The sequence below is a fragment of the Mandrillus leucophaeus genome, unplaced genomic scaffold, assembly GCF_000951045.1.
Source record: "Mandrillus leucophaeus isolate KB7577 unplaced genomic scaffold, Mleu.le_1.0 Scaffold12, whole genome shotgun sequence".
Lineage (NCBI taxonomy): Eukaryota > Metazoa > Chordata > Mammalia > Primates > Cercopithecidae > Mandrillus > Mandrillus leucophaeus.
In genome coordinates this window covers 464006-488062 of record NW_012100320.1, presented here as the reverse complement: position 1 = coordinate 488062, position 24057 = coordinate 464006, and the positions used below count along the sequence as shown (strand labels likewise).

The 24057-nt window shown below is 40.0% G+C and overlaps 1 protein-coding gene across 1 annotated transcript in view; it reads right to left on the bottom strand.

Moving 5' to 3' along the window:
* The window catches only part of TLN2 (talin 2), a 294008-nt gene that overhangs the window by 167461 nt on the left and 102490 nt on the right, over positions 1 to 24057 (bottom strand). The window contains exons 7-10 of the mRNA XM_011967667.1: positions 23077 to 23219; positions 21266 to 21393; positions 3850 to 3913; positions 2443 to 2547 (exon numbers count right to left, since the gene is read on the bottom strand). Coding sequence (XP_011823057.1) covers positions 2443 to 2547; positions 3850 to 3913; positions 21266 to 21393; positions 23077 to 23219 — 440 coding nt within the window. The remainder of the gene's footprint in view (positions 1 to 2442; positions 2548 to 3849; positions 3914 to 21265; positions 21394 to 23076; positions 23220 to 24057) is intronic.

The following is a 24057-nucleotide window of genomic DNA, read 5'->3' as shown; positions in this document are numbered from 1 at the left end:
TTCTTCTCTTCAAAGAGATGCAATTTTTAAAAAAATATAGAGAAAGAAGGGAAAGACAGAGAGAGAGGAGAGGGAAGGAAAGAGTAACGAAGGAAGGGAAAAAAGGTCTCTCATGTTCTTGTTGTGCCTTAAGTAATTTTGTAAATGGAGATTTGGTTTGATCAAATCTGCAAGACCCTGCTATAACGAGAAGATCTTTGCTCTCTCTCAAATTATCCTAGTGACCATGCACCGATTTTTCTTAGGTTCTAAATTGTCGCTGGAGAACAAACTGATTTTTTCTACAATTTGGTGTTCAACTTCTCTTCCTAATTACAGATTTCTTTATGTTCTTTATTATCCTAAATTTACTAACCTATATACAAGCACATCGCTGAAACTGACTGTGTGTGAAGCCTGATGGTATTAATGGAAGACGATATGAATGTAAGAGATGAATTTAATACTGGGAGGACTACAGGGAAACTCAAGAAAATAAATGGAAATTGAAGCCATTAGCAGTGGACATGATGAAAATTTGTTTAATCTTTGTCCCTGCAAGGCATTGGAGCTCATTTACTACTGGATGCCCTTCACAATAATGAATGAAAAGCACAATTTCTAAAATGAGCAGATCTCCCCATGTGTTCAGGGCACAGATGGGAAGCTAGAACGGTGGAAGCAGGTGACTGCCTCTCAAATGGGGTCACTCCAGCTAAGGCAGTACAGCTAGAGGCTGGGAACACCATCTGTGAATCAGGGAGACCTGAACTCAAGTCCTGGCTTCTTCAGTTACTAGCCTTATGGCCCCAGCTGAATCACTGGATCTAGCTGGGCCTGTGTGTTCTCACTTATACAAAGAAGATAGTAAGGCTGGGTGCTGTGGCTCACACCTGTAATCCTAGCACTTTGGGAGGCCAAGGTGGGTGGAGTGCCTGAGCTCAGGAGCTTAAGACTAGCCTGGGCAATATGATGAAATCTTGTCTCTACCAAAATACAAAAAATTAGCTGGGTGTGGCAGCATGCACCTGTAGTCCCAGCTACTTGAGAGGCTGAGGCAGGAGAATTGCTTGAACCCAGGAGGCAGAGGTTTCAGTGAGCCAAGATCGCGCCACTGCACTCCGGTCTGGGCGACAGAGTGAGACTCCGTCTCCAAAAACAAAAAGAAGATACTAATAGTAGTTTTGCCCTTGGGTTGTTGATAGGTTTGAATGAGATAAGCTTGATGGATGGCTGTTTACTAAACATTATTGCTGTTATTATTAATATTGATAAGTGGAGTCATTGTTACCTAGATGGCATCAGTGCCATTCAAATATTCAATGATACTTTAAAACTGCCACTAAACGTAAAAGATTCAACCTCTCAATTATTTTTCTTAAAAACAAGGTCACTGACATATACTTTCTTCATTGCAAAGGCCACAGCGATTCTGGGTGTAAAACTGAGAGCTAGTTTGGTTGATGTATTAATAACTAATCAGCATGCAGCATATGGCTTTCTGACACACAACTTCTTGCTATCTCCTCTCTCCAAATGAGGCAGCTTGCTCCAATGAGGAGTGGAGTCAAGAAAAATATCTTAGAGGACAATATAACTTCTTCTTTTGTAGTTCTCTTTGGCTGTGGGGAGAAACACCTTCCTAGTCTGGTCAGTTTTGTCCTTCCAACTTCAGTCCCTGGAGGCAGCCGCAACACGGCTGGTTTGCTCCCACTTGCTGAAAGCAACACAAGAAGACTCCCTGAAGTCAGAGCTTTCTCCAGGGCCCCAGGCGAGAGGCCAAAGGGGCCAAAGCAAAACAAGTAGAAATATGTGAAACCTAATAGTTAGACAACTAAAGAGAGTATCATTTCCCTGAGGTTAGGAAAAGCAAAGGGGTAACAAAGATAACCAGAAGAGGTGTCGGTCAAGTGAAGATGACAGCCATCAAGGGCCAACCTGGGCTTGCTCGCAGGTGCAGTTTCAAAGACACGCCTCTTATCCTCTAGTAGGAGAACAGAAAATTCCCATGAAAACAGACCTGAAGGCCGTAAAATCCCAAGTCCTGTCTTAAAGTATACAAATGAAGCATCATATTTACTACATGAATTCGATTTGGTCTGCAGTGGTGAAGAGCCTTCACTTAGTCCACAGGACTCTTGACGGTCATAAATGAAACATTGTCAGGAGAAGGAATAAGAAGGAAAAGTGAACTCACTCCTTCAGGGACTTTATAGCCCTGACAGTGATCTGAGCCAAAGCCCAGCTGCCCAGGGGCTCCTGGACAGCAGGGCTCACTCACCAGCCCGCACGTCATACCCCTCATGGCTGTGGTGCAGCTAAACGCAGGTCAGCACCAGCCAGATGTTCCACCCGCAAATGCTAGCAGGGTGAGCAGGACAAACCACACTTAACAGCAAATGCTTGAATCAAAGAAAAAAGAAGTGGCCGAGGTGAACACCCTCCCCATTCTGCCCAACTCACCTTCACCAGGAAGAAGGACACACCATATGTGCGGAGGGACCGTGCAAGTTTGACGTACTTGACCTTGGCTTCTATCTCACTCATCTCTCCGCAGTTCTTATGCTCCTGCAAAAGTGACAACAGCCAGGACCAGTTATTGCATCTCTGCCAGCAGAGAGAGGTAGTTATTGTACGTGATGGACATAGTGGCTAGGAATGATCATTAAGTGATGTTTGTGTCTGAGACCCCTCCATGACACAGGCAACTGCTGACCAAGGATCAGAGCACACAGGAAGTTCTAACGCAGGGATTTCAAACCAGAGTTTGAGCCCAAGTAGCCCACATTACTTCACAACTAAATACGACAATTCACGCACACATGCAGTGTGGTGGGAACAGGGTCCATAACCGCAATCACATTTTCAAAGGACTCCACGTCCCAAATGGTTGAGGGCCAAGACTTTAAATGATACCAAGAAAAATGTTCTTCTCAGGAGAGGTGTCATTCTAACATCCATCCAAAAGGTATTGGCTGGGTGTGGTGGCTCATGTCTATAATGCCAACACTTTGGGATCAAGGTGGGTGGATCATTTGAGATTAGGAGTTGGAGACCAGCCTGGCCAACATGGTGAAACCCCATCTCCACTGAAAATACAAAAATTAGCCAGGTGGTGTGGCACATGCCTGTAATCCCAGCTACTCGGGAGGCTGAGGCACGAGAATTGCTTGAACCCGGGAGGCAGAGGTTGCAGTGAGCTGAGATCACCCCATTGCACTCCGTCTTGGCTCTGCTTCAAAAAAAAAGTATAATTTTCTAAAGAATAGGGTAAATACATGTCTGTACACGATAGTACTCAGAAACAACACTGGAGAAAAGTATGTTTTATATGCATGAAATTTGTATTTTAATTTATATTTACATTTCAGGATCAAAGACGACTTTGGTATCTTGGATTCCTTAGAGTGTTGCACGCCACAGTTTGTGTTAGGGCTTTTCTTACTGGTTGTGTAGACTGGACAAGTCTCTGATTTTTAGAATAATCCTGGATTTTTGAAAGGCGCGAATTTCCAAATTCCAGTTTCTAAAAACAAATCTCAGGACAAAGAGGCTACTTGTAGATCCTTCCTCAGTGCATGTTAACGGTCTATCACCTTGTTTCAATGTTACCAAGATAATGCCTTTGAAATTAAATGTACGCACATTTTTCTCAGAAGGGCTAGGTAACCTTTAGCAAGAAAATATGGATTAAGATAATAAATCTGCCCAAAGTAGAACTGTCAGCTTCTTTACTCTTGAGTCAGTAATCATTTATTATATAAGAGTACAGGCACGAGGTATAAAACCATTATGCGCAGAGGCCCCCTCATACTAATAAATGAGGATGGGGAGTGAGGAGAATAATAAAGTTCTGTACATTTCCAATACCTGAAAGATCCTCTTTTCAGCTCCTCTCTGCTTGATATATTCTTTGGGCAGGAATTCCTTCAGACTAAGAGAGAGACATTGAAAAAGGCAAGGCATTTATCATGTTCTATGATGAGAAGCAAAGCAAAGACATTTAATAAAACTCACAGTTAACTCACTAAGTCTCCCAATATTTTACAGAGTAATTAATAACAGACTGCTATATCCTACGATGCACTTGAATAAGGACACGGACATAAAACTACTATGATAGAAAAGGTCAAACTAACATATTTAAAGAAGAAAGAATTTCCAGGATCTATTGTGCAGTGAAAAAAAAAAAAAAAAAGAGCACAAGAGTATATAGTATGCTGCCTTTTGTAAGAAACGAAGGAGATACTTATTTTAAAAACATTATTTTCTATTGTCTACATATTTAAAAAAAATACAAAGATAAACCTAGTTCTAATAAAAATGGTTCTCCGTGGAAGAGGGGAAAAACAAGGAGAAGGGAACAAGGATGGAAACTAAACTTCTGTATTTCTTATATTATAGTTTTCACTTTAGAACCACATGAAATCGGGGGAAAAAAAAAAAAGCAACATCTAAAAATCTAAAGCAAACTAAAACCGTCTATCAAGTTGACAGCATAACTACAGGGAGAATAATTATGTCAAGTAACTTTGCAAAACAGTCTTTTGACTGTATATCCCTCGTAGGATATTACAGACAAAATAAACCATAGTAGATTTGTTAGTAAAAATATTAGTATTTCAAATTAACATCTACTTTCCCTCCTGTCTATACATAAACACACACAATAAAATTAGGACATTACACTATATATAAGTAGGATGTTATATATAACTAGGATAAAGAAAATGAGTAATTATGGTTGTTGTTAGGAACCAAGTTTTTCAGCATAAAATAGACAAAAATAAACAAAATGCAAAAAGACTTGGCTAAACATTCTGCATCTTTTATTTGAACTGGAAATACCGGCCTGAGTACCTGATTCATTTTTCTTTTCCTGAAAAACATTTTCTAGCTACATCCCCTTTAAAGGCCAGGAGCAAGAACAACCTGATGGCACCCTGTGCCCCCACCACCCCTGCTGGTGCCTAGGCCAGGTGGTCTTCTAAATACCATTTCCACTAAAAGGAACCAAGTCTCAGATAAATCACTGACTCTTGGTCTGAGGCAGGAAATGTATAAAATGTTCCTGGGACTTCTTGTGGCTTGAATCAAGGAAGTTACCAAGATAATACTGGAGCCAGTATCAATGAATTCCCATTAGCCAAAAATTGGATGATTTAAAACTGTATATTGAAAAAGAGAGAACAAAGTAATAAACCCATCCATCCAACCTCGACAGTTATCAACTCATGGCCAATCATGACTCATCTATTTCCCCATCCCACTGACCTCCCCTGGATTATTCCGATGCAAATCCCAGACATCATATAATTAATACCATGTGATGGGACAATTTAAGCATCAGAAAAAGGATGATTGCAGTAAGTTAAAGCGCAGATATTTAATATCTACAAAGATTTTTTTAAAAAATCATGGTCACCTTAAGAGATTGCTATGGTCCCAACTCGTACCGAAAATTATAAATGAGGGGAAAGAAACAAGTATTTATTCTGATGTTTCTAAATGTTGATGAGGGCAAGAATCACAGCTAATAAATGTAGAAAAAATAAAAGAAGTCCAAAATCATCATTATACAACTCTTACTGAAATAACTGATAGATCAAAGCAAATTCAATGACTGTAAGACAAAAAAATAACAAGTTGATCAGGAACTTTTTAACAGATTGATCGCTCTGATAACATCTAAACCCAATGATCAATTTCAATATTAATCAAAGTAGGATAACCAGATAATATATGCCTTCCAACTGATACAAAAGGAAGTATACAGCACCACCTAGGAAGTATTCTTGGCAATAAAGAATAAGCAAATACATAATTAAAACTGAATTTAATTGAATCCCTAAATCTAAATAACGGTTTACAAAAAGAATAGGGGAATATGTTCAATGATACCATCAGGATACAATTAGCCAAACCCAAACACAAGAAATTCTATGAAAATAACTTAGCTTCTTCAAAAATAAATAGTTTGGTAGTAATGGTGAAAAGGAGGGCATAATAATAAACTAAAAGAGATATAAGAAATACATTTACCTACAAAGCTCTAGTAATAAAGACAGTGCAGTAATGATGTAAGAACAGATACACAGGTCAACAGAACAGAATTGAGAGTCCAGAAATTAACCCTCACCTTTATAGTCAACTGATTTTCAACAAGGGTTCCAAGACAATTCAGTGGGGAAAGAATACGTTTTTAAACAACTGGTGCTGGGACAACAGGATGTTCACATGCAAAAGACAGAAATTGAACCCCATACCTCATACTATACACTAGAATTAACTCAAAATCTATGATAGACCTACATGTAATAGCTAAATCTATAAAACTCTCAGAAGAAGATACAGGAGTAAATCTTTATGACCTTGATTTAGGCAAAGAGTTTTCAGATATAATACCAAAAGCACATGTAGTAAAAGAAAAAAAAAGGACTATTTCGAAATTATAAACTTTTAAATTGCAAATACCACCATCAAGAAAGTGAAAATACAATCCATAGAATGGGGGAAAATATTTGCAAATTATTTATGAGGAAATTGCAATATATTGCAATATATGCAGAATATATAAAAAACCTTTAACTGATAATGAAAAGACAAACACTCAATTAAAAACGGGCAGAGAACATGAACAGACATTTCTCCAAAGAAGAGATACAAATGGCCAATAGGCACATGAAAGTATGTTCAACATTATTAGCCACTAGGAAAATGTAAAAAAAGCCACAATGCGATACCAATACATACCCACTAGGAGGGCTACAATAAAAAAGATGTACAACAGCAAGTGTTGGCAAAGGCATAGAGAAACTGGAACCCTCATACACTGCTGGCGGGAATATAAAACGGTACAGCTGCTGTAAAGAAAAGTTTGATAGTTCCTTAAAATATTATGCAGCAATTCTACTCCTTGATGTATGCCCAGAAAAAAATGAGAACACTTCCACACAAAAACTTGCACACAAATGTTCACAGCAGCATTATTAATGAGAGCCAAAAGATGAAAATAACTCAAAAGTCCATCAACTAATGGATAAAATGTGGTTTCTCCATACAATGGAAAATCATTTCTATCTAAAGGAAGTACCGAAATATGCTACAACATGGAAACACTGTGCTAAGGGGAAGAAGCCACTCACGAAGGAAAAGTTGTATGATTTCACTAATAAGAAAAAAAGAGAGATTCCAAGTTCGTCAGCAGGAGGGATCTAAGAAATATCTAATCTGCAGCAGTTTAGACATTAAAATTATCATTAAGCAACTTCATGGACAAAAATGAACGATTCAGAGACAGCTGGAAGGCACCATCACCACCAAAGAGGAAGCTGAGTTTCAGAGAGGTAAAGACTTGGCTGAAGGCACAGGACTTGTGAGTAAGTAGCAGAGAGCCTCTGACCTCCCAGAACAAGAATGGGTCCACCTGAACACACAGCTGCTTCAGGCTTTCTCACCGGCCCATTTAAAATAAGGAAGTGGTATCATGAGAGAACCGCTGCTGCCAGCCTCTAGGTAGTGGCTCCTACATCAGCAACAGAGACGCGGTTAAGGGTAGCAAAAGCGCCCAAAAAGGGCTCCATGTCAAGCCCTCTCAGAGCAATGATTGTCACTAGAAGAATACCAGATGGTGGTGTCCAGGGGACCAGCAGGGTAGAATATGCTGACCATCTATGGCAAGAAAGTCCTGTACTGCAGCAAGCTCCCTTCTTTCAAACTCCGCCAAACCAGCCCATCTGAATCTGCCTCCTATGCAGTCTTCAGGAGTTACTGAAAACAACATCAGAAGGTGCACTAGAGGTGTGACCCCTGAGGTTTCAAGAATTGGTTTGTGGGGAATTTAAAAACCATTTTAAGATATGAATGGTGTGTGCATGTGTGTGGCGTGTATTTTCCCCAGTAAATCAGTCATGTGCGCCACTTCAGCACAAAGCAGGAGGGAGCAGGCAGGGTGTCATCAAGGCCTGCCAGCCAGCAGCGCGGTAGTTCCAGCTCAGTTGTTGTTCTGATTACCAAACCTGAGTCTGGAAGGCTCCTAACATCTGGGACACGTATACAAGTGCAATCTGTCAGCCTTGTCGGAGAAAAAATGGGTCAGACTGTCAAACCTGATTGGAAATATTCCTAACTAAGCAAGTTCTGGCCAAGCAAAATCCCTCCCACTGTCTCCTTAAATGTTCTCACCTTAAAAGGGCAGCCATCTACAAACTGTGCATTGAGAACTCACTTCTCTGCCAAACTCTACTGCCAGCCTTTTAAGCATGGCCCTTTCTGAATGCAGTCATAATAACAGTAAAGTCAGTACACTAATCTCTAGAAGACTCTCTAAGATCCATGAGAGGTTGAAAGTTTGCAGCCGACAGACTCCTCTCTCACAAACCCCAACTACTGCTCTGGTCAAGTCCACTGTATTTGTTCTCCAGTTTGTTGCAGCTGCCTGGATAGCACATGATTATGTGACATACTGATACAGCCCATGAGCTGCTGAAATAGTACAAAAATTGAGCTACTGCATTCTTCCTAAAGGTAATAGTCATAAGATGTATTAAGTGACATATAGATGAGACAACTGTTAAATACTGAAAAGGAAAAATATCATGGAAATCTATTCTGTCCTCAGATTGCTTCATGGTTGTCTTTAAATTCCCTCACAGATTATGCATTATGCATGGTTCATGCAAGACACTGTAGAAATCCAATCAGGAGATTCACACAAGAAAAAACCTTAGCCCTACATCAAAACACTAGCCACACATGTATAAGTTCACAGTTAGAATAATGGGTTTCAAGCAGTAGATGTCACCTGTTATGATTCTACATTTTAAATGACTTTTTGGATTATCCAACTAATAGTCCAAACCAGATGGAGAGAGAGTGTTTCTGCAATTAAAACAGCTGCCATGTACTGAAGGCTAAACCCTGTTTCAGGTGCTTTACAAGCACTAGCAGATTAACTGAGTACTGACAAAAGCCGTGGGAAGCCAACACCCCATTCTACACACAGACTCTGAGGCTCAGTGATGCTAAGTTGCCCAGGGCCACAGCCCACACGCTGTCTCATCCGTGGGCTCTGGGGACCATATTCTGGGCTACCACAGACCCTGACCCCTCCAAGTTACCCTTTAGTCAAACAACATCCCACGTGATCAGTATTTCAGACTCTGTGGAATAAGATAATAATCAGATTATGATAATGAAGACCAGGTGGTAGCCATTGAGTTTTATAGAAATGCCCAGAAGCCGGTGGAATCAGGGAAGAGGAATTTAACACATTTAGGGGAGCAGGATCTGGATTCAAATACAGATGTCACCAAAACCTCATTTTCTGCTTTTTGAAGGATGAGATGCAATTTTGTTATTTTATTGTACATACTTAAACTACACAATGTGATGTTTTCATATAATATACATAGAGAATTTCTACAGTCAAGCAAATTAACATATCCATCATCTCACAGTTTTTATGTGTGGGGTAAACGTACCTAAAATTTACTCTTTGTAAATTTCCAGTATACAATACTATCAAGTATAGCCCTCATGCTGTATATAAGGAACATCAGGCCTCTAGACTTATTTATCCTATGTAACTGAGCCTCTGTACCCTTTGACCACTATCTCCCCATTTTCCCACCCTCAGTAACCACTTTCCTACTCTCTGTTTCTATGTATTTGAGTTCTTATGTTTTCAGGTTCCACATATGACTGACACCACACAGTATTTTCATTTCTGTGTGTGGCTTATTTCACTCAGAGGACATAATAATGTCCTTTAGGTCCATCCATGTTGTCACAAATGGCAGCATCTCCATTGTTAAGGCTAAATATTATTCCATTGTGTGTACATAATCAAACCTCATTTTCTTATGTAAAATTTAAGCTGCCTCTACAAGTAATTACAAAAGAGAAGCTTCAGAGATGTTTCCTAGTCTGGCCGTAAGTTACAAGTACACAGGGAGGCAGCTATGATTTGGGGAAACGTAAACTGCCTGTTATCTGTCCCAGGGCTGCCATCAAGTCACTGCATGACCACAGGGAAGTCACCGTTTCTCTAAGTTGGTTTTTATCACTTGAAAAGCAGAGGTTTCCAACCTATGAGTGTTATCGTTCGTGCGAATTGAAAACAAGGGATGTCGCCTCATTTGTGAGAGCTGAGGGAATCCATATGAACATACAAACAAAGCAGCGGAGTGTCCACTCAGCACAGGGTGGAAGAACAGAGGGGAGGGATGGTGGAGGTACAATAAGGACAGCATCACCCAAAGGATGCTGGAACACCCAGGATCCTGACTCCAACCTTGATGTTGAATCACCAAATGATTAACAACAACATGTCAAATCTGGTATCACATAAGGTTCTCAGAGTGTGGCCCCAGGAGCAGCAGCATCAGCAGCACCTGGGAATGTGACAGAAATGCCAGTGTTCAGGCTTCACCCCACACCTGCTGGATAAGAGGCTCTGGGGGTGAGGCCCGGCATCTTTAAATAAGCCCTTTAGATAGTTCTGATCAGATGAAGTTGGAGAACCACTGACACAGTGGGCTGAAAGCTCAAATTACAGATTCAGACACACTTGGATTTGAATCCAGACTCAAAGGTCAAAATGTCTGCAACTGCGAGTAGCAGTAAAGTTCTGGTTAAGTACGGTGATAATACAGGCAGAGGGAAGCACTGAGTGAGCTGGGAAACGCTCAGAATGGCAAGAAAAAGTGGAAAGGGAAAACAGTTTGTTAGTCAGTTTGTGCTGCTGCAAAAGAATACCACAGACTGGGTAATGACTGGTTTTTTAATTATATTTAATTATACTTAATTCTATAATTTATAATTCAATTATAAAGAACAGAAAATTTATTTCTGCACAGTTCTGGAGGCTGGAAAGTCCACGGTCAAGGCACTGTCAGGTTCAGCTGTCTGGTACGGGTGGCATCCTCTGGGGAGGGAAGAAAGGCTGTGTCCTCACAAGGCAAAGGAGCAGAAGAGCAAGCTGGCTGAATGCTGCGTGAAGCCTCTTTTTTAAGGGCCTTAATCCCATTCATGAGGGAAAGGTCCTCATGACCTAATCATGTCTTGAGGCCCCACCTCTTAGCGCTATCACTTTGGCAACACCCAAATTTTGGAAAGAACACATTCAAACCACAGCAGCATGGCAGAAACATAGGAAATGGGTTTGAAGTCCTATCTTGGTCACACAGCAGTTCTGTCATCCTGAACCAATCCAAATGTCCTTTAATATAAGGACACGCCACTGCCCAGGAACTCAGAGACAGCGCAGGGCTGGATACCTTCAGCGGTTCCTGGTTTGAAAGTTCTGGAGTTTCAAAGTAGTTAGGGAGATAGGCACCAACCTCAGAAGACAGCTAGGAGGAAACAATACAGACACTACTCAATGTTCGCTACCTCCGAAACTGAGAGGATAGGAGAGCTCCGGGCTGTCACAAACACAAGACAGAAGTTCACAGGGAGGAAGTACGCAAGTGGCTTTTTACTGCATTTTACTTTTAATTTAGTGGGAGGATGGTGGTGAAGAATATAATGTAAGACAGCTGATGAAAACAGAGGTTGAAATGCCAGATTTTTGGTTAGTTTGAAAACCGAGAATCAAGGGCCAAATTATTCTGACAAAAGCACACAGATGACCAACTCCAAAGGAGGAATATGTGTTTGAACAGAGGCCAAGTGAAAAACTGGTTTAAGACCTCCTACTGGGTCAAAAGCTTTGCTTGTTGACAGTAGAATTATCTTGAGTTTGTGGGGGAAAATTTCCAAGTCCACTGTGAATTCTTTCTCAACAAAGATTCATGTCCTGGGTCGCTTTGTTTTCTCAGTAAAATACTTCCGAGGAATTCCCAAACAGGAAGAGGGGGCTGTGGGAGTCAAGGATGAGAGAGGTTTCCTAAGCCTGTGACCTTCCTGCCCACTCTCAGCCCTTGGACCATTTCTTCCCGTAACACGCAGAGTCATGGAACCTTTCTGTCTGGCCTCCAGTGCCTATTACTTTTGCCTTTGCCACGTGTTAAATATCCAACTTTGGTGAATATAAGCTTTTATCACTTCAAGCCCAGATACTGCAACCATCTTTAAAAAAAAAAAAAAAAAGGTTCAGTGAGCTGGGTGTGCTGTTTCAAGCCTGTAATCCCAGTACTTTGGGAGGCTGAAGAGGGTGGATCGCTTGAACCCAGGAGTTCAAGACCAGCTTGGGCATCAAACTGGGACCCCATACAAAAGTTAGCCAGGCGTGGTGGTGCATTCTTGAAGTCCCAGCTACTTGAGAGGCTGAGGTGAGGGGACTGCTTGCGCCAGAGAGGTGGAGGCTGAGATGGCGCCACTGCACTCCAGCCTGGATGACAGAGTGAGATCTTGTCTCCAAAAAAAAAAAAAAAAAAAGTTGAGTGTGAAACATTTCAAATTATAGAAAAATATATGCTTTATAACTTATATACCTACCACCAAGGAGAAATACATGTTGGCATGTTGCCATATCTGCTTTATGATTGCTACTTCTCTTCTGTTACTAAAGTAGAGATTACAGAATTAGTGGAAGTCCCATATCCTTTCTTTATTAGGCAGCCATTTATTTTATTTATTTATTTTTTTGAGCGGAGTTTCCCTCTTGTTGCCCAGGCTGGGTGCAACGATGTAATCTTGGCTCACTGCAACCTCCACCTCCCAGGTTCAAGTGATTCTCGTGCCTCAGCCTCCCAAGTAGCTGGGATTACAGGTATGCACCACCACACCTGGCTAATTTTGTATTTGTAGTAGAGACGGGGTTTCTCCATGTTGGTCAGGATGGTCTTGAACTCCCCACCTCAGGTGATCCACCCACCTCAGTCTCCCAAAGTGCTGGGATTGCAGGCGTGGGCCACTGTGCTTGGCCACCACTTTTTTGAAGTTAGTTTCCACAGGTATTTTAATATCTTCCTATAACTTCTTGTGTCTATAAACAATAATACATCCGGTTTCTCTTTGTGTATATATTTTTAAATAAAAAGATTCATATTCTGAAATACCTTGTTTCCTCTATAAAGAACCTTGGTGTCTTCACACATTTAAATGTATGCCCATTTGAGAGATATGAAATGCTCTATACCTTTTGATTTTGCATTTTCTGAATCACTTATTAAGTTAAACATCTTTTCATGTCTTTATGAGCCAACTATAGTTCCTTCTCTTTAAAGTACCTACTGATATCCTGGGTGATCTTTTTCTCAGATATTTTTTTCTTTTTTAATATCTTCTGGATATTAATCTGATCCTGGAGTATGCATTGCAGATATGTAAATTTCTTTTTCCAGTTTGGAGCCTTACTCTTGATGATGTCTTTTCCTAATAAGATATTTTAATTTTAATAAAGGTAGATTTATCAATCTTTTGAATTACTGTATCACCTTATGACACTAATATAGTGTTTTAATTACTTTATCTTTATAAAAAATTGTGGTAGTTGTATGAGTCCTTCATATATCTTCAATTAGCCTTTACCATTCTTGAGCCTTGACTAGTTCATATTAATTTTAGCAGCTTTATTGAGATGTCCATTTTAAGGATAAGTTTTCTCATTATTACGTAAGTGACTGGAATAGAACTGAGTCTATAAGTTTCGGTAGAAGTACTTTACCTGATATCAAGTCTTCCTACCCATTAACATAGCAATAGCATAGCATTTACTCAGACTGCCTTTTATGCTCTTCAAAAAAATTTTATCATTTTATTGGTGAGATCTTGGAGATCACTGGACAGCTGTCTTCCTAGGTAAATTATACTCTTTGTAACTACTATAAAAGGTAATTCCCTTTTATCAATTATATTTCCTCTTTGTTGATTTGTATGGGAATGCTATTTGCTATTACACATTTTTCCCCCCCTAAAGACCTCACTTAAAAGTCTTGTTAATTCCAGCAAGGTTCTCTGTAGACTGACTGATTATCTATGTAGATAATCCTATCACCTGCAACTAATGACAGTTTTGTTTATCTAATCCTGATATGGTTTAGTTCTTTTTCTTTCCTTATTGCACTCACTAGGATATTTAGTATCATGTTGATAAGAAGCATTGATTGCAGGCATCCTTCTGGACATTAAAAGGAATTAATATTAAACTATTAATTATCATACTTGTTTAGACCAAGAAGGTTTTCATGAATTTCTGGCATGCCATGAAGTTTTTCTTTTTGTCATCAAGATTATTTCATTTTATCAAATTCTTTCTCTCCAGCAATTAAGACAATCATATAGTGTTTTTTCAAAAAAATCTAACATAGTAAACTATATAAACACGTTTTCTACTGTTTAGATGTGTCTCTTCGTATTCCATTCTAAAATGTCAAGTTCTCTCTCAGTCCCTAAAATACACAAACTCCCTATTCCCTTTTTCTGTCTTTTTATCTTGGCATTCAGCATCATTAATATATTATATATTTTACTTACTTATTAGTTCTCATCTGCCTTTCTGCACTAGAATTTAAGTTCCATGAGGGCAGAAATGCTTGACTGTGTTTTTCACTGCTGTATCTCCAGTAGCCTAGTGTCTATCACGTAGAAGGCACTCAACAAATTATTTGTTAAATAAATGAATTTTGCCTCCTTTAAAAAAACACTATTTAGTCCTAACTTGCACTTACGCATGAACATATGTCATGCTGGACTTAGTTAATACTTGATTAACTTTTTTGAGCAAGACATCTATATTCAATTTAAAAGCTTTCTATTGTCTGTATTCATTTTGGTATTGCAGTTCTGCTAGTTTCAAATTAAGGTGAAGACCTTTACTTTTTTATTTTCTGAAATAACCGGAGCCTACTGTTTATTTTGTTGTTTTTTGATTGGTATATTTTAAACTGATAAGTCAATTTCTTTCAAGATTATAGATTTATTTCAATTTTCTAATTATCAATTTTTTCTAAATTTTCCTAGTTTATCACATTCTCAACCACTTTTTAATATCTCTTTACCTTATTTTGCCTTTTTCTTCTTTTGTTTTTCTTGATCACATTTACCCAAAGTTTATCAAGTTTTTCAAAGAACCAGCTTTTGGTTTTATTGATTCTCTGTGGTTTTTATTTCATTATTTTCTTTTAAATATTTTCTTTCTTCTATTTTGATCTTGTTCTACTAATCATTCACTGAGGGAAGTATGTTAAATTACTTCACTAAAATTGCATATCTGAAATTATTGCAATACAGTCTATTTTTCCTTTATATACATTTAAGGCAGTGTTAGGCACATATACAGGTTCACAATTATTTAGTATCCTGATAAATTAGTCCTTCTATCTTTATAATCTTCTTTATCTCGACTTATGCTTTGTTTGCCTTAGAGTCTATTTTGTGTACTGTAAGTAGAAATTTCCTGGCATATCAGTTTCAATGCATTTAAACTTTCCTCTGTCATTCTCTCTGTTCTTTGTCTAAAAGTGTGTCTTTCAGAGATAATATAGAGCTGGACTTAAAAAAAAAAATTCCATTCAATGAGAATCTCTGTTTATTAATTGCTGCATTTCATTTACTTACATTTGGTATGATACCTAATATATTTACAAGTGTTTACCATATCTTATTCCAGACCTTCTTTTCACTTTGTTTCCATAAGCCACCCTGCACATCTCCTATTTTAACGGTCAAGCTATCTGCATTTCTTCCCTCCTACCCCTACTGGCTTGAAAGCTATATGGATTATTTCTTCTTGTTTGGTTTGACCAGTAATTAAAATTTTATTAAAGAACTTGTGAAGTCTGGTTTCTTTCACTGTTTCCATATACAGTCTATATATATTCTCTCAGGCTATCTTCATTTTTTTCCCAACAATTTTATTATGAAAAATTCCAAACATAGCACAATGTTGAAACATTGTGTATCGAACATTCTATATCTGTCACCTAGAGTCACCTTCAATTTTATCAAGTATACTTGATTTAAGATCTGAAGTTTACCAGTAACTCTCATCTTCTCCAATAAAATATAGTCTACAGAAGGCTTTTACTCTGACCACTTCTTAAAGTTTTCCACAGTGTTTTTAAGGGTCTGGAAATTAGTCATTATTATGTTTTGTTGTTGCTGTTTTAAGAGTTAATTCTTCTTTAGATTTCCCTTCTACTTTGTCAATTTCTTTAATCAACATTGCTACTTGCATGATACTCTTCCCACCTTTTTAGAAACAATCCATAGTAATCTGCATAGTTTACACTGCAACTTTCAACTTCCTGAATAGACCATCCTGCATTTAAAATACAGTTAAAAAGTTGGACTTTGTTGAAATGATCAGAGCCAAGTTTTGGTTCTGCATAATAACCATTTCATATATTTATCTGCCACACAGACTGTAGATTCAAAAACAGCAAGGAATTAGTATATAATATCTCCCTTATATTTTCTCTATACCTGGCACAATAAAACACATCTGCAAGGCCTCAATGAGTTAAAGAAAAACACCAGGCTCACACATAGGTAACAAAATTTCACATGAACCCCACACATTTGTACAAAAATTCACATCACACGGCCTATTTTCTGCCAGCATTTTCTGAACACAGAAAAGCATAAAGCAAATACCTGATTACTAGATTATGTGTCGTTTTTACTTCATGCACCAATAAAATGTCCCTTCTTAGGACCCTCTGAAGGTGACCTGAGGAAAACTGTCATGTAGATAAAGCATATCAGACTCAGTCTAGGAGATTCTGGCTTTCTTCTGCCTCCCCGCCCTTGACTGTTCTGGGCCTTGTCTCTGTCTCTCTCTCTAGCACTTATTCTCCCCATCAATAGAGTAGATGGATATATTAAATCATCCTTAAATCCCTGGAAACTCTGAAAATCTTTCAGACTCTGATGATTTTCATTATTGTAAATGAGTACCTTCACTGAAGTACCAAATCCAGAAATCACTGGAGAGTCTGAAGAAAGTTCAAAGCGAATCTCATAAAAATGTCCATATTGCAACTCTGAGCAAAAATGCTAAGAAAATTTTCAAAAAATTAAAAGATATGCCCTCGTTCACATCCCTATGCACCCACCTCAGAAACTACGTAACTGAAATTTCTGGGGGCTGCATCTTCAGCATGGCTGTCACAAGTCCAACCTTCCCATTATTATTTTAAAACCCTAAATTGTTTAAGCAGATCACACATATGAAAGCTAGATTGGGAAAGATCTAAAGGCTGCAAAAGAGAGCCCAGTCAGTCACCAGGGACAGCCCAGGCCAAAACAGGACCTGGCTATCCAACTCACAAATCAGCAAATGTGGCCTCACTGTTTTGTTTTAATTAAGAAGGGACTTACATCCTCAAGAAGTTTTACCTGCATGGTATAAGCAATAATGTACACAATTAAATATCTACATTAAGTAAAAATGCCTCATTACCTAATTTGGCCTAATTAAAAAGTAAATCAAATTCGTAAGGAAAAATAATTGCCACCAGGCAAAATTACCTTAATTTGGAATCTGAATAAGGGTGCAGGTACCACTACAGGCATAAACTTGATATTATAATCTCAGAAAAAAAAGAAACGAACTCAACGCAATTGCTTAACTCTTGTGGTCTCAGATTATTAAGAGAAGAATACTGCTGCTGGAGTGTGAGTGTGTAGCATTCAATAGGACCACAAACTGCAGTATGTACTTTTAAGACCAGTACCAATGCTTTGATATTAGTTTGTAATCTCGACACAGGCAGTCAGCTGTACAGGAACATTCACGATGATTTGGTTGGTACGATCCATCATACTAGGAAACAGACCAAAGCACCCTGTAATCCCAGTTTTCAGTACCTTTGCTGCATAGTGGGAGACCAGTAAAAGGGGCAACTTTGCCTTTCATTGAAAGTAGGAATGCCTTTCAAAATGAGAGCCTGGTGTTAGAAGTCAGAAGCTATTTGCAGAGAAACTCTTTAACTGTGAATAAGCCACTTCTCTCTCTCCTGCTTCTTCCGTATCTATCAAATAAAATACTATGTTCTCAATTCACAAGGGAGTCCTGAGAACTAGTTGCCCCAGGGCTATGGAGAAAGTGAGCTAATAAAATGACCCAGGTGGCATCGTCATCAATATAAGAACCCAGTGAATGGCTACATTCGGATCTCCTTCCTACCAGGGAGACATAAAAATTCACGGCTACAAAAGTCTAAAAACAGGTAAACGTTTTATTTCCATTTTTTTGATTCATCAATCTTCCCTCCATTTTCTATTTGTCACCAGGCACTTTAAAAACAGAAACAGAATGTTGTTTCCTCCGAGGCCTCACTAGCTCTTGGTGTTTATTCCTCAATATCCGTGGCCATAATCCTCAGGCTGATGACATCAGTTGTATCTGAGGGGCCAGCTGTGAGGCTAGAAGGTGGGAATGTGGAAACTGCTAAAGGAACTTGTGCACACGGCCTTCGATAGGTGGCTGAACAGAAGGGGACGCTTCCTGAGGCTCCTGAGGAAGGAAGCCAGACGAGTGGGGTAAAAGCGGGCCCTGAGGAACACCCGGCTGTATGACTCATTTGGAGAATACAGAACTAAGTAGGTGGCAGGAACTGCTCAGAGCCATCCTCAGCCTCAGACTCACAATGTGTGGCACACTGCAGGACACAGCATCACCTTGTAAAGGCTCCCTGGGATTCACTAACCCAAGGGCAGAGGTTTGCTTTCTGCGGGGTTAACAACTCAGTTTAGACCAAACAGCATATTGGCCAGGCATTCTCTGGCACCAGAAGAAAAGTTAACTTTTCTTCTTACTCAAAGGCATATACTGGTCCCAATTACTTTCCACCAAAGTGAAAGTGGGGACAAGGGTCAAAGAAGCCTCTCCGTTATCCTCTCCCTGCGATACACTTGAACCAATACAATGAATGCACAATACCATGAATGGCCTACTGGACACATCTCATGCTGACTGGCACATCCTACAGGAAAGCTCATGTCCCTCCCCCTTACTCCCCCATTGGCGTTCACACCATGGCCCTACTGGAGTGGATTTTTTGTTTTAACTTTCCTCTTCACTAAGATGAAGTAGAAGGAAAAAAAAAGGGGGTGGAGGGGGACACAGATCAATGAATTTCTATTCAGCAAGAAAAACTTCTCAATTTATCTTGCTTTCCCCAAAATCTGCAAATTTGGTCATCTACTTGATTGAAGAAAAGCTAGCATTCTCACAAATGATGAAATTAGGGTATGATCTTAGATACCTAGCTCAAAAAAAAAATGGTGAAAGGAAAAGAAGAGAGGAGAAAAGAGAAAAAAAGAAAATCAAAATGTCATTTACTCTAAAAATCCAGGTTTATGTTTATGTTCCACATGAGGTCCAAACTGTATCTGGGCTTGAAATCCACCAAACTCACAAGCTTTCTCGAAGGAGACAGGGTGAGAGCCATTCAGGATGTCATCCCGAGCCTGAAACACAAGAAGGAGGAAAAACATCAGAGGTTTGGGGGAGTGACGCATTCTCTCCACTGACACATTCCCATGGCCCAGCACACTCTCTCTGTGGAGCAGGGGACAGTGCCAGCCGACCCACGGTGACATGTGCAGGACACAGTGGATGATCACCACATGGGAGAAAACTAAGGCGAAAAAAAAACAAACCTTTGTCCAAAATGGCCTGTAGATGGAAAACATTAGAGATGTCCGGTATAGCAAAAGCAAAGTCTGACGACAACTGAGAAAGGCAGAAGTGATTATAAAAAGAGGCCAAGGAAATTCATATGAAATGATCAGCTTCAAAGAGGCCAAAAGACAAATTCAGTGTACTTTTTATAATCCTAAATCATAAAGCTAGCTAATCAAATATCTAGAGGTAAAATCAACCCAACCCCCATCCCCAGATAAAGACCAATGTAATAGAAGAAGAGAAAGAAAGGCGATAGGCGCACACACACACAGACAAGAACTCAATACTCAAGACAGCAGGGGAAAGGACAAGCGAATGCATCCTAAAATGGGGAGCTTGCTGTGTCTGAACTCCTCCTCCTCCCAGTTCTCCATCCATCACTGCTGTTGTTTTCCCCTGCCCTCCTTTCTGCCTTTCTTTCTCTAAATGACCCCCAAATCACCCAAAGATGGACACTCTCAGCTATCACTCTGAGCCTTAAGCCAACAAGCATCTTTACACTGCCCTGCTATCTCTCTCCTTTTGGCCTCCCCACTTCTTTCCTCTCAGCCCTCTTTCCATGCCATCCTTCCATCCACTAAGTCAGGGGTCAGGAAACTTCTCCAAAAGGCCAAACAGTAAACATTTCACACCTCCTGGGCCACACCGTCTCTGTCACAACTACTGAGTTCTGTCACGGGAATGCGAGAATAGCCACAGAAGGTATGTATAACAACTGCATAACCCTCAAGGGGATTTATCAATATGTAATACTTGAATACATAAGCTGTGTTACAAAAAAACTTTATTCACAAGTACAGGCAAAAGGCATGACTATAATTTGCCAACCTCCACATTATTTCTATGGGCAGATAGAAGGATAAATATGGAGAGGAAAGGGAGGGAGGGAAAGAAAGGAAGAAAGGAAGCTGGCAGGAGAGGACAAAGATGGATGATGTTTTCCCTGAGCCACAAGCAACCTTGGGGACAATCCAGTACAATCCACATCTTCACACTGGGAAACTCAGACATGTTAAATGGCTTGTCAGTTTAACAATTACTTAAGGGTAACCACATGAAAGATTATTGAGAGGATATCTTCCAGTTAATGAGAAGTCCTGATTTTCTGACCAATATTCTCTTGCAATCTAAGATGTCAGCTAAGAAACCTTTAGTGCACTTGAAGTGGTGAGCCAGTGAAGTGAAATACAGCTGTCTCTCAAAGTCCGGCAGAGAGGGACAGTGTTGGCTACCAGGTCACAATCTGGGAAGCCATAGGGCTGTCTCTTATACACATCTAGATGTGTATAAGAGACAGGCACAATACCATGAATGGCCTACTGGACACATCTCATGCTGACTGGCACATCCTACAGGAAAGCTCATGTCCCTCCCCCTTACTCCCCCATTGGCGTTCACACCATGGCCCTACTGGAGTGGATTTTTTTTTTAACTTTCCTCTTCACTAAGATGAAGTAGAAGGAAAAAAAAAGGGGGTGGAGGGGGACACAGATCAATGAATTTCTATTCAGCAAGAAAAACTTCTCAATTTATCTTGCTTTCCCCAAAATCTGCAAATTTGGTCATCTACTTGATTGAAGAAAAGCTAGCATTCTCACAAATGATGAAATTAGGGTATGATCTTAGATACCTAGCTCAAAAAAAAAATGGTGAAAGGAAAAGAAGAGAGGAGAAAAGAGAAAAAAAGAAAATCAAAATGTCATTTACTCTAAAAATCCAGGTTTATGTTTATGTTCCACATGAGGTCCAAACTGTATCTGGGCTTGAAATCCACCAAACTCACAAGCTTTCTCGAAGGAGACAGGGTGAGAGCCATTCAGGATGTCATCCCGAGCCTGAAACACAAGAAGGAGGAAAAACATCAGAGGTCTGGGGGAGTGACGCATTCTCTCCACTGACACATTCCCATGGCCCAGCACACTCTCTCTGTGGAGCAGGGGACAGTGCCAGCCGACCCACGGTGACATGTGCAGGACACAGTGGATGATCACCACATGGGAGAAAACTAAGGCGAAAAAAAAACAAACCTTTGTCCAAAATGGCCTGTAGATGGAAAACATTAGAGATGTCCGGTATAGCAAAAGCAAAGTCTGACGACAACTGAGAAAGGCAGAAGTGATTATAAAAAGAGGCCAAGGAAATTCATATGAAATGATCAGCTTCAAAGAGGCCAAAAGACAAATTCAGTGTACTTTTTATAATCCTAAATCATAAAGCTAGCTAATCAAATATCTAGAGGTAAAATCAACCCAACCCCCATCCCCAGATAAAGACCAATGTAATAGAAGAAGAGAAAGAAAGGCGATAGGCGCACACACACACAGACAAGAACTCAATACTCAAGACAGCAGGGGAAAGGACAAGCGAATGCATCCTAAAATGGGGAGCTTGCTGTGTCTGAACTCCTCCTCCTCCCAGTTCTCCATCCATCACTGCTGTTGTTTTCCCCTGCCCTCCTTTCTGCCTTTCTTTCTCTAAATGACCCCCAAATCACCCAAAGATGGACACTCTCAGCTATCACTCTGAGCCTTAAGCCAACAAGCATCTTTACACTGCCCTGCTATCTCTCTCCTTTTGGCCTCCCCACTTCTTTCCTCTCAGCCCTCTTTCCATGCCATCCTTCCATCCACTAAGTCAGGGGTCAGGAAACTTCTCCAAAAGGCCAAACAGTAAACATTTCACACCTCCTGGGCCACACCGTCTCTGTCACAACTACTGAGTTCTGTCACGGGAATGCGAGAATAGCCACAGAAGGTATGTATAACAACTGCATAACCCTCAAGGGGATTTATCAATATGTAATACTTGAATACATAAGCTGTGTTACAAAAAAACTTTATTCACAAGTACAGGCAAAAGGCATGACTGTAATTTGCCAACCTCCACATTATTTCTATGGGCAGATAGAAGGATAAATATGGAGAGGAAAGGGAGGGAGGGAAAGAAAGGAAGAAAGGAAGCTGGCAGGAGAGGACAAAGATGGATGATGTTTTCCCTGAGCCACAAGCAACCTTGGGGACAATCCAGTACAATCCACATCTTCACACTGGGAAACTCAGACATGTCAAATGGCTTGTCAGTTTAACAATTACTTAAGGGTAACCACATGAAAGATTATTGAGAGGATATCTTCCAGTTAATGAGAAGTCCTGATTTTCTGACCAATATTCTCTTGCAATCTAAGATGTCAGCTAAGAAACCTTTAGTGCACTTGAAGTGGTGAGCCAGTGAAGTGAAATACAGCTGTCTCTCAAAGTCCGGCAGAGAGGGACAGTGTTGGCTACCAGGTCACAATCTGGGAAGCCATAGGGAGGCCCTACTCCGGATGGTCAGCTGCTCATCCAGAATATCAACCTGCACCACAACCAAACACATGCTTGGACCCAGGAGCAATGCCTGCTGGAAACGATGCCATAAACGTGGCAGAAGCCAGCGCCGCCCTCCTGCTCGCCACAAGATACAGCCAGGAGCTTCCTGCAATCTCATCAACCTCAGTGTCTGAGCAGTAAATACTGTACCTGAACATAAAGCAAGTTCAGCTGCACAGGGTCTCTTGAATCTACATTCTGATCAGAGTAAAAGAACTTCCGTCTAAGCAGCAACGTTTCGTTTTCATCTACTCCTTGTTCTCTGAATGTTCGGCTGTGATCCAGCCAATTTACTGCAACACAACAAGACATATAAGAGAACTGTGTTTATTTTTCCTCTTAATTAAAGGGAATTTACCAAAAGAGCAGTGTGATGCAGATTTCTGTAACTCTGATACTTATAGTTACTTCTTACTTAGTTATAGTTACTTCTTACTGTGGTTTTTAAGCTTTGCAAAATAATTTCACATCTACCAAATGACCAGTCAAAATGGAAATGAGGGAGAAAATTCCCAGTCATTCCTAAAGTTATAGCTAAAGCACTATAATGAATGTGTAATATGCTGCCTCTCCGGTGGCAGGGTGGAGGGCAGATACTCCAGTCTCAGCTAATAAAGTGATTCAGAGGCTCTGAGCATAATAAGTTACCTCTGACCTCAAGTAGAAAAGAGAAAGAAAATGAAAGTATGGAGGGAGTGGGGGAGACAACAGTAAAGGGGGGCTGGCAGAACCGTGCCATGGGTCAGCTTAAATCTCAGTCATTCTGAGAACCCTGTTCTCTCATCTATGTGTACAAGATTTGATCACTCCCCTCTACACTTTCACAGCTCTCACTCCAACACTCCTCTGTGGGCTTAAAACACATTGTGAGTTAAGTCCTTATCACCAGTGTCTCTAGATTATAAGCAACCTGAGTACAGAAAACGTGTCTCCCACATCTCCCACAGTACCTGGGAGAGTATCTTGCACATAATAATAAGTCCTTGGGATTTTTCTACTAAAGTCTCTCGGAAAGAAGTATATAACCGCAAATCAAATTAGGCAGAAAGAAAAAAAAGCACACAAAGGGTCAGAGGAAATGAGAGCCTCACAGAAGATCAATAAACACAATGGCAATAATGATGTCGTCCC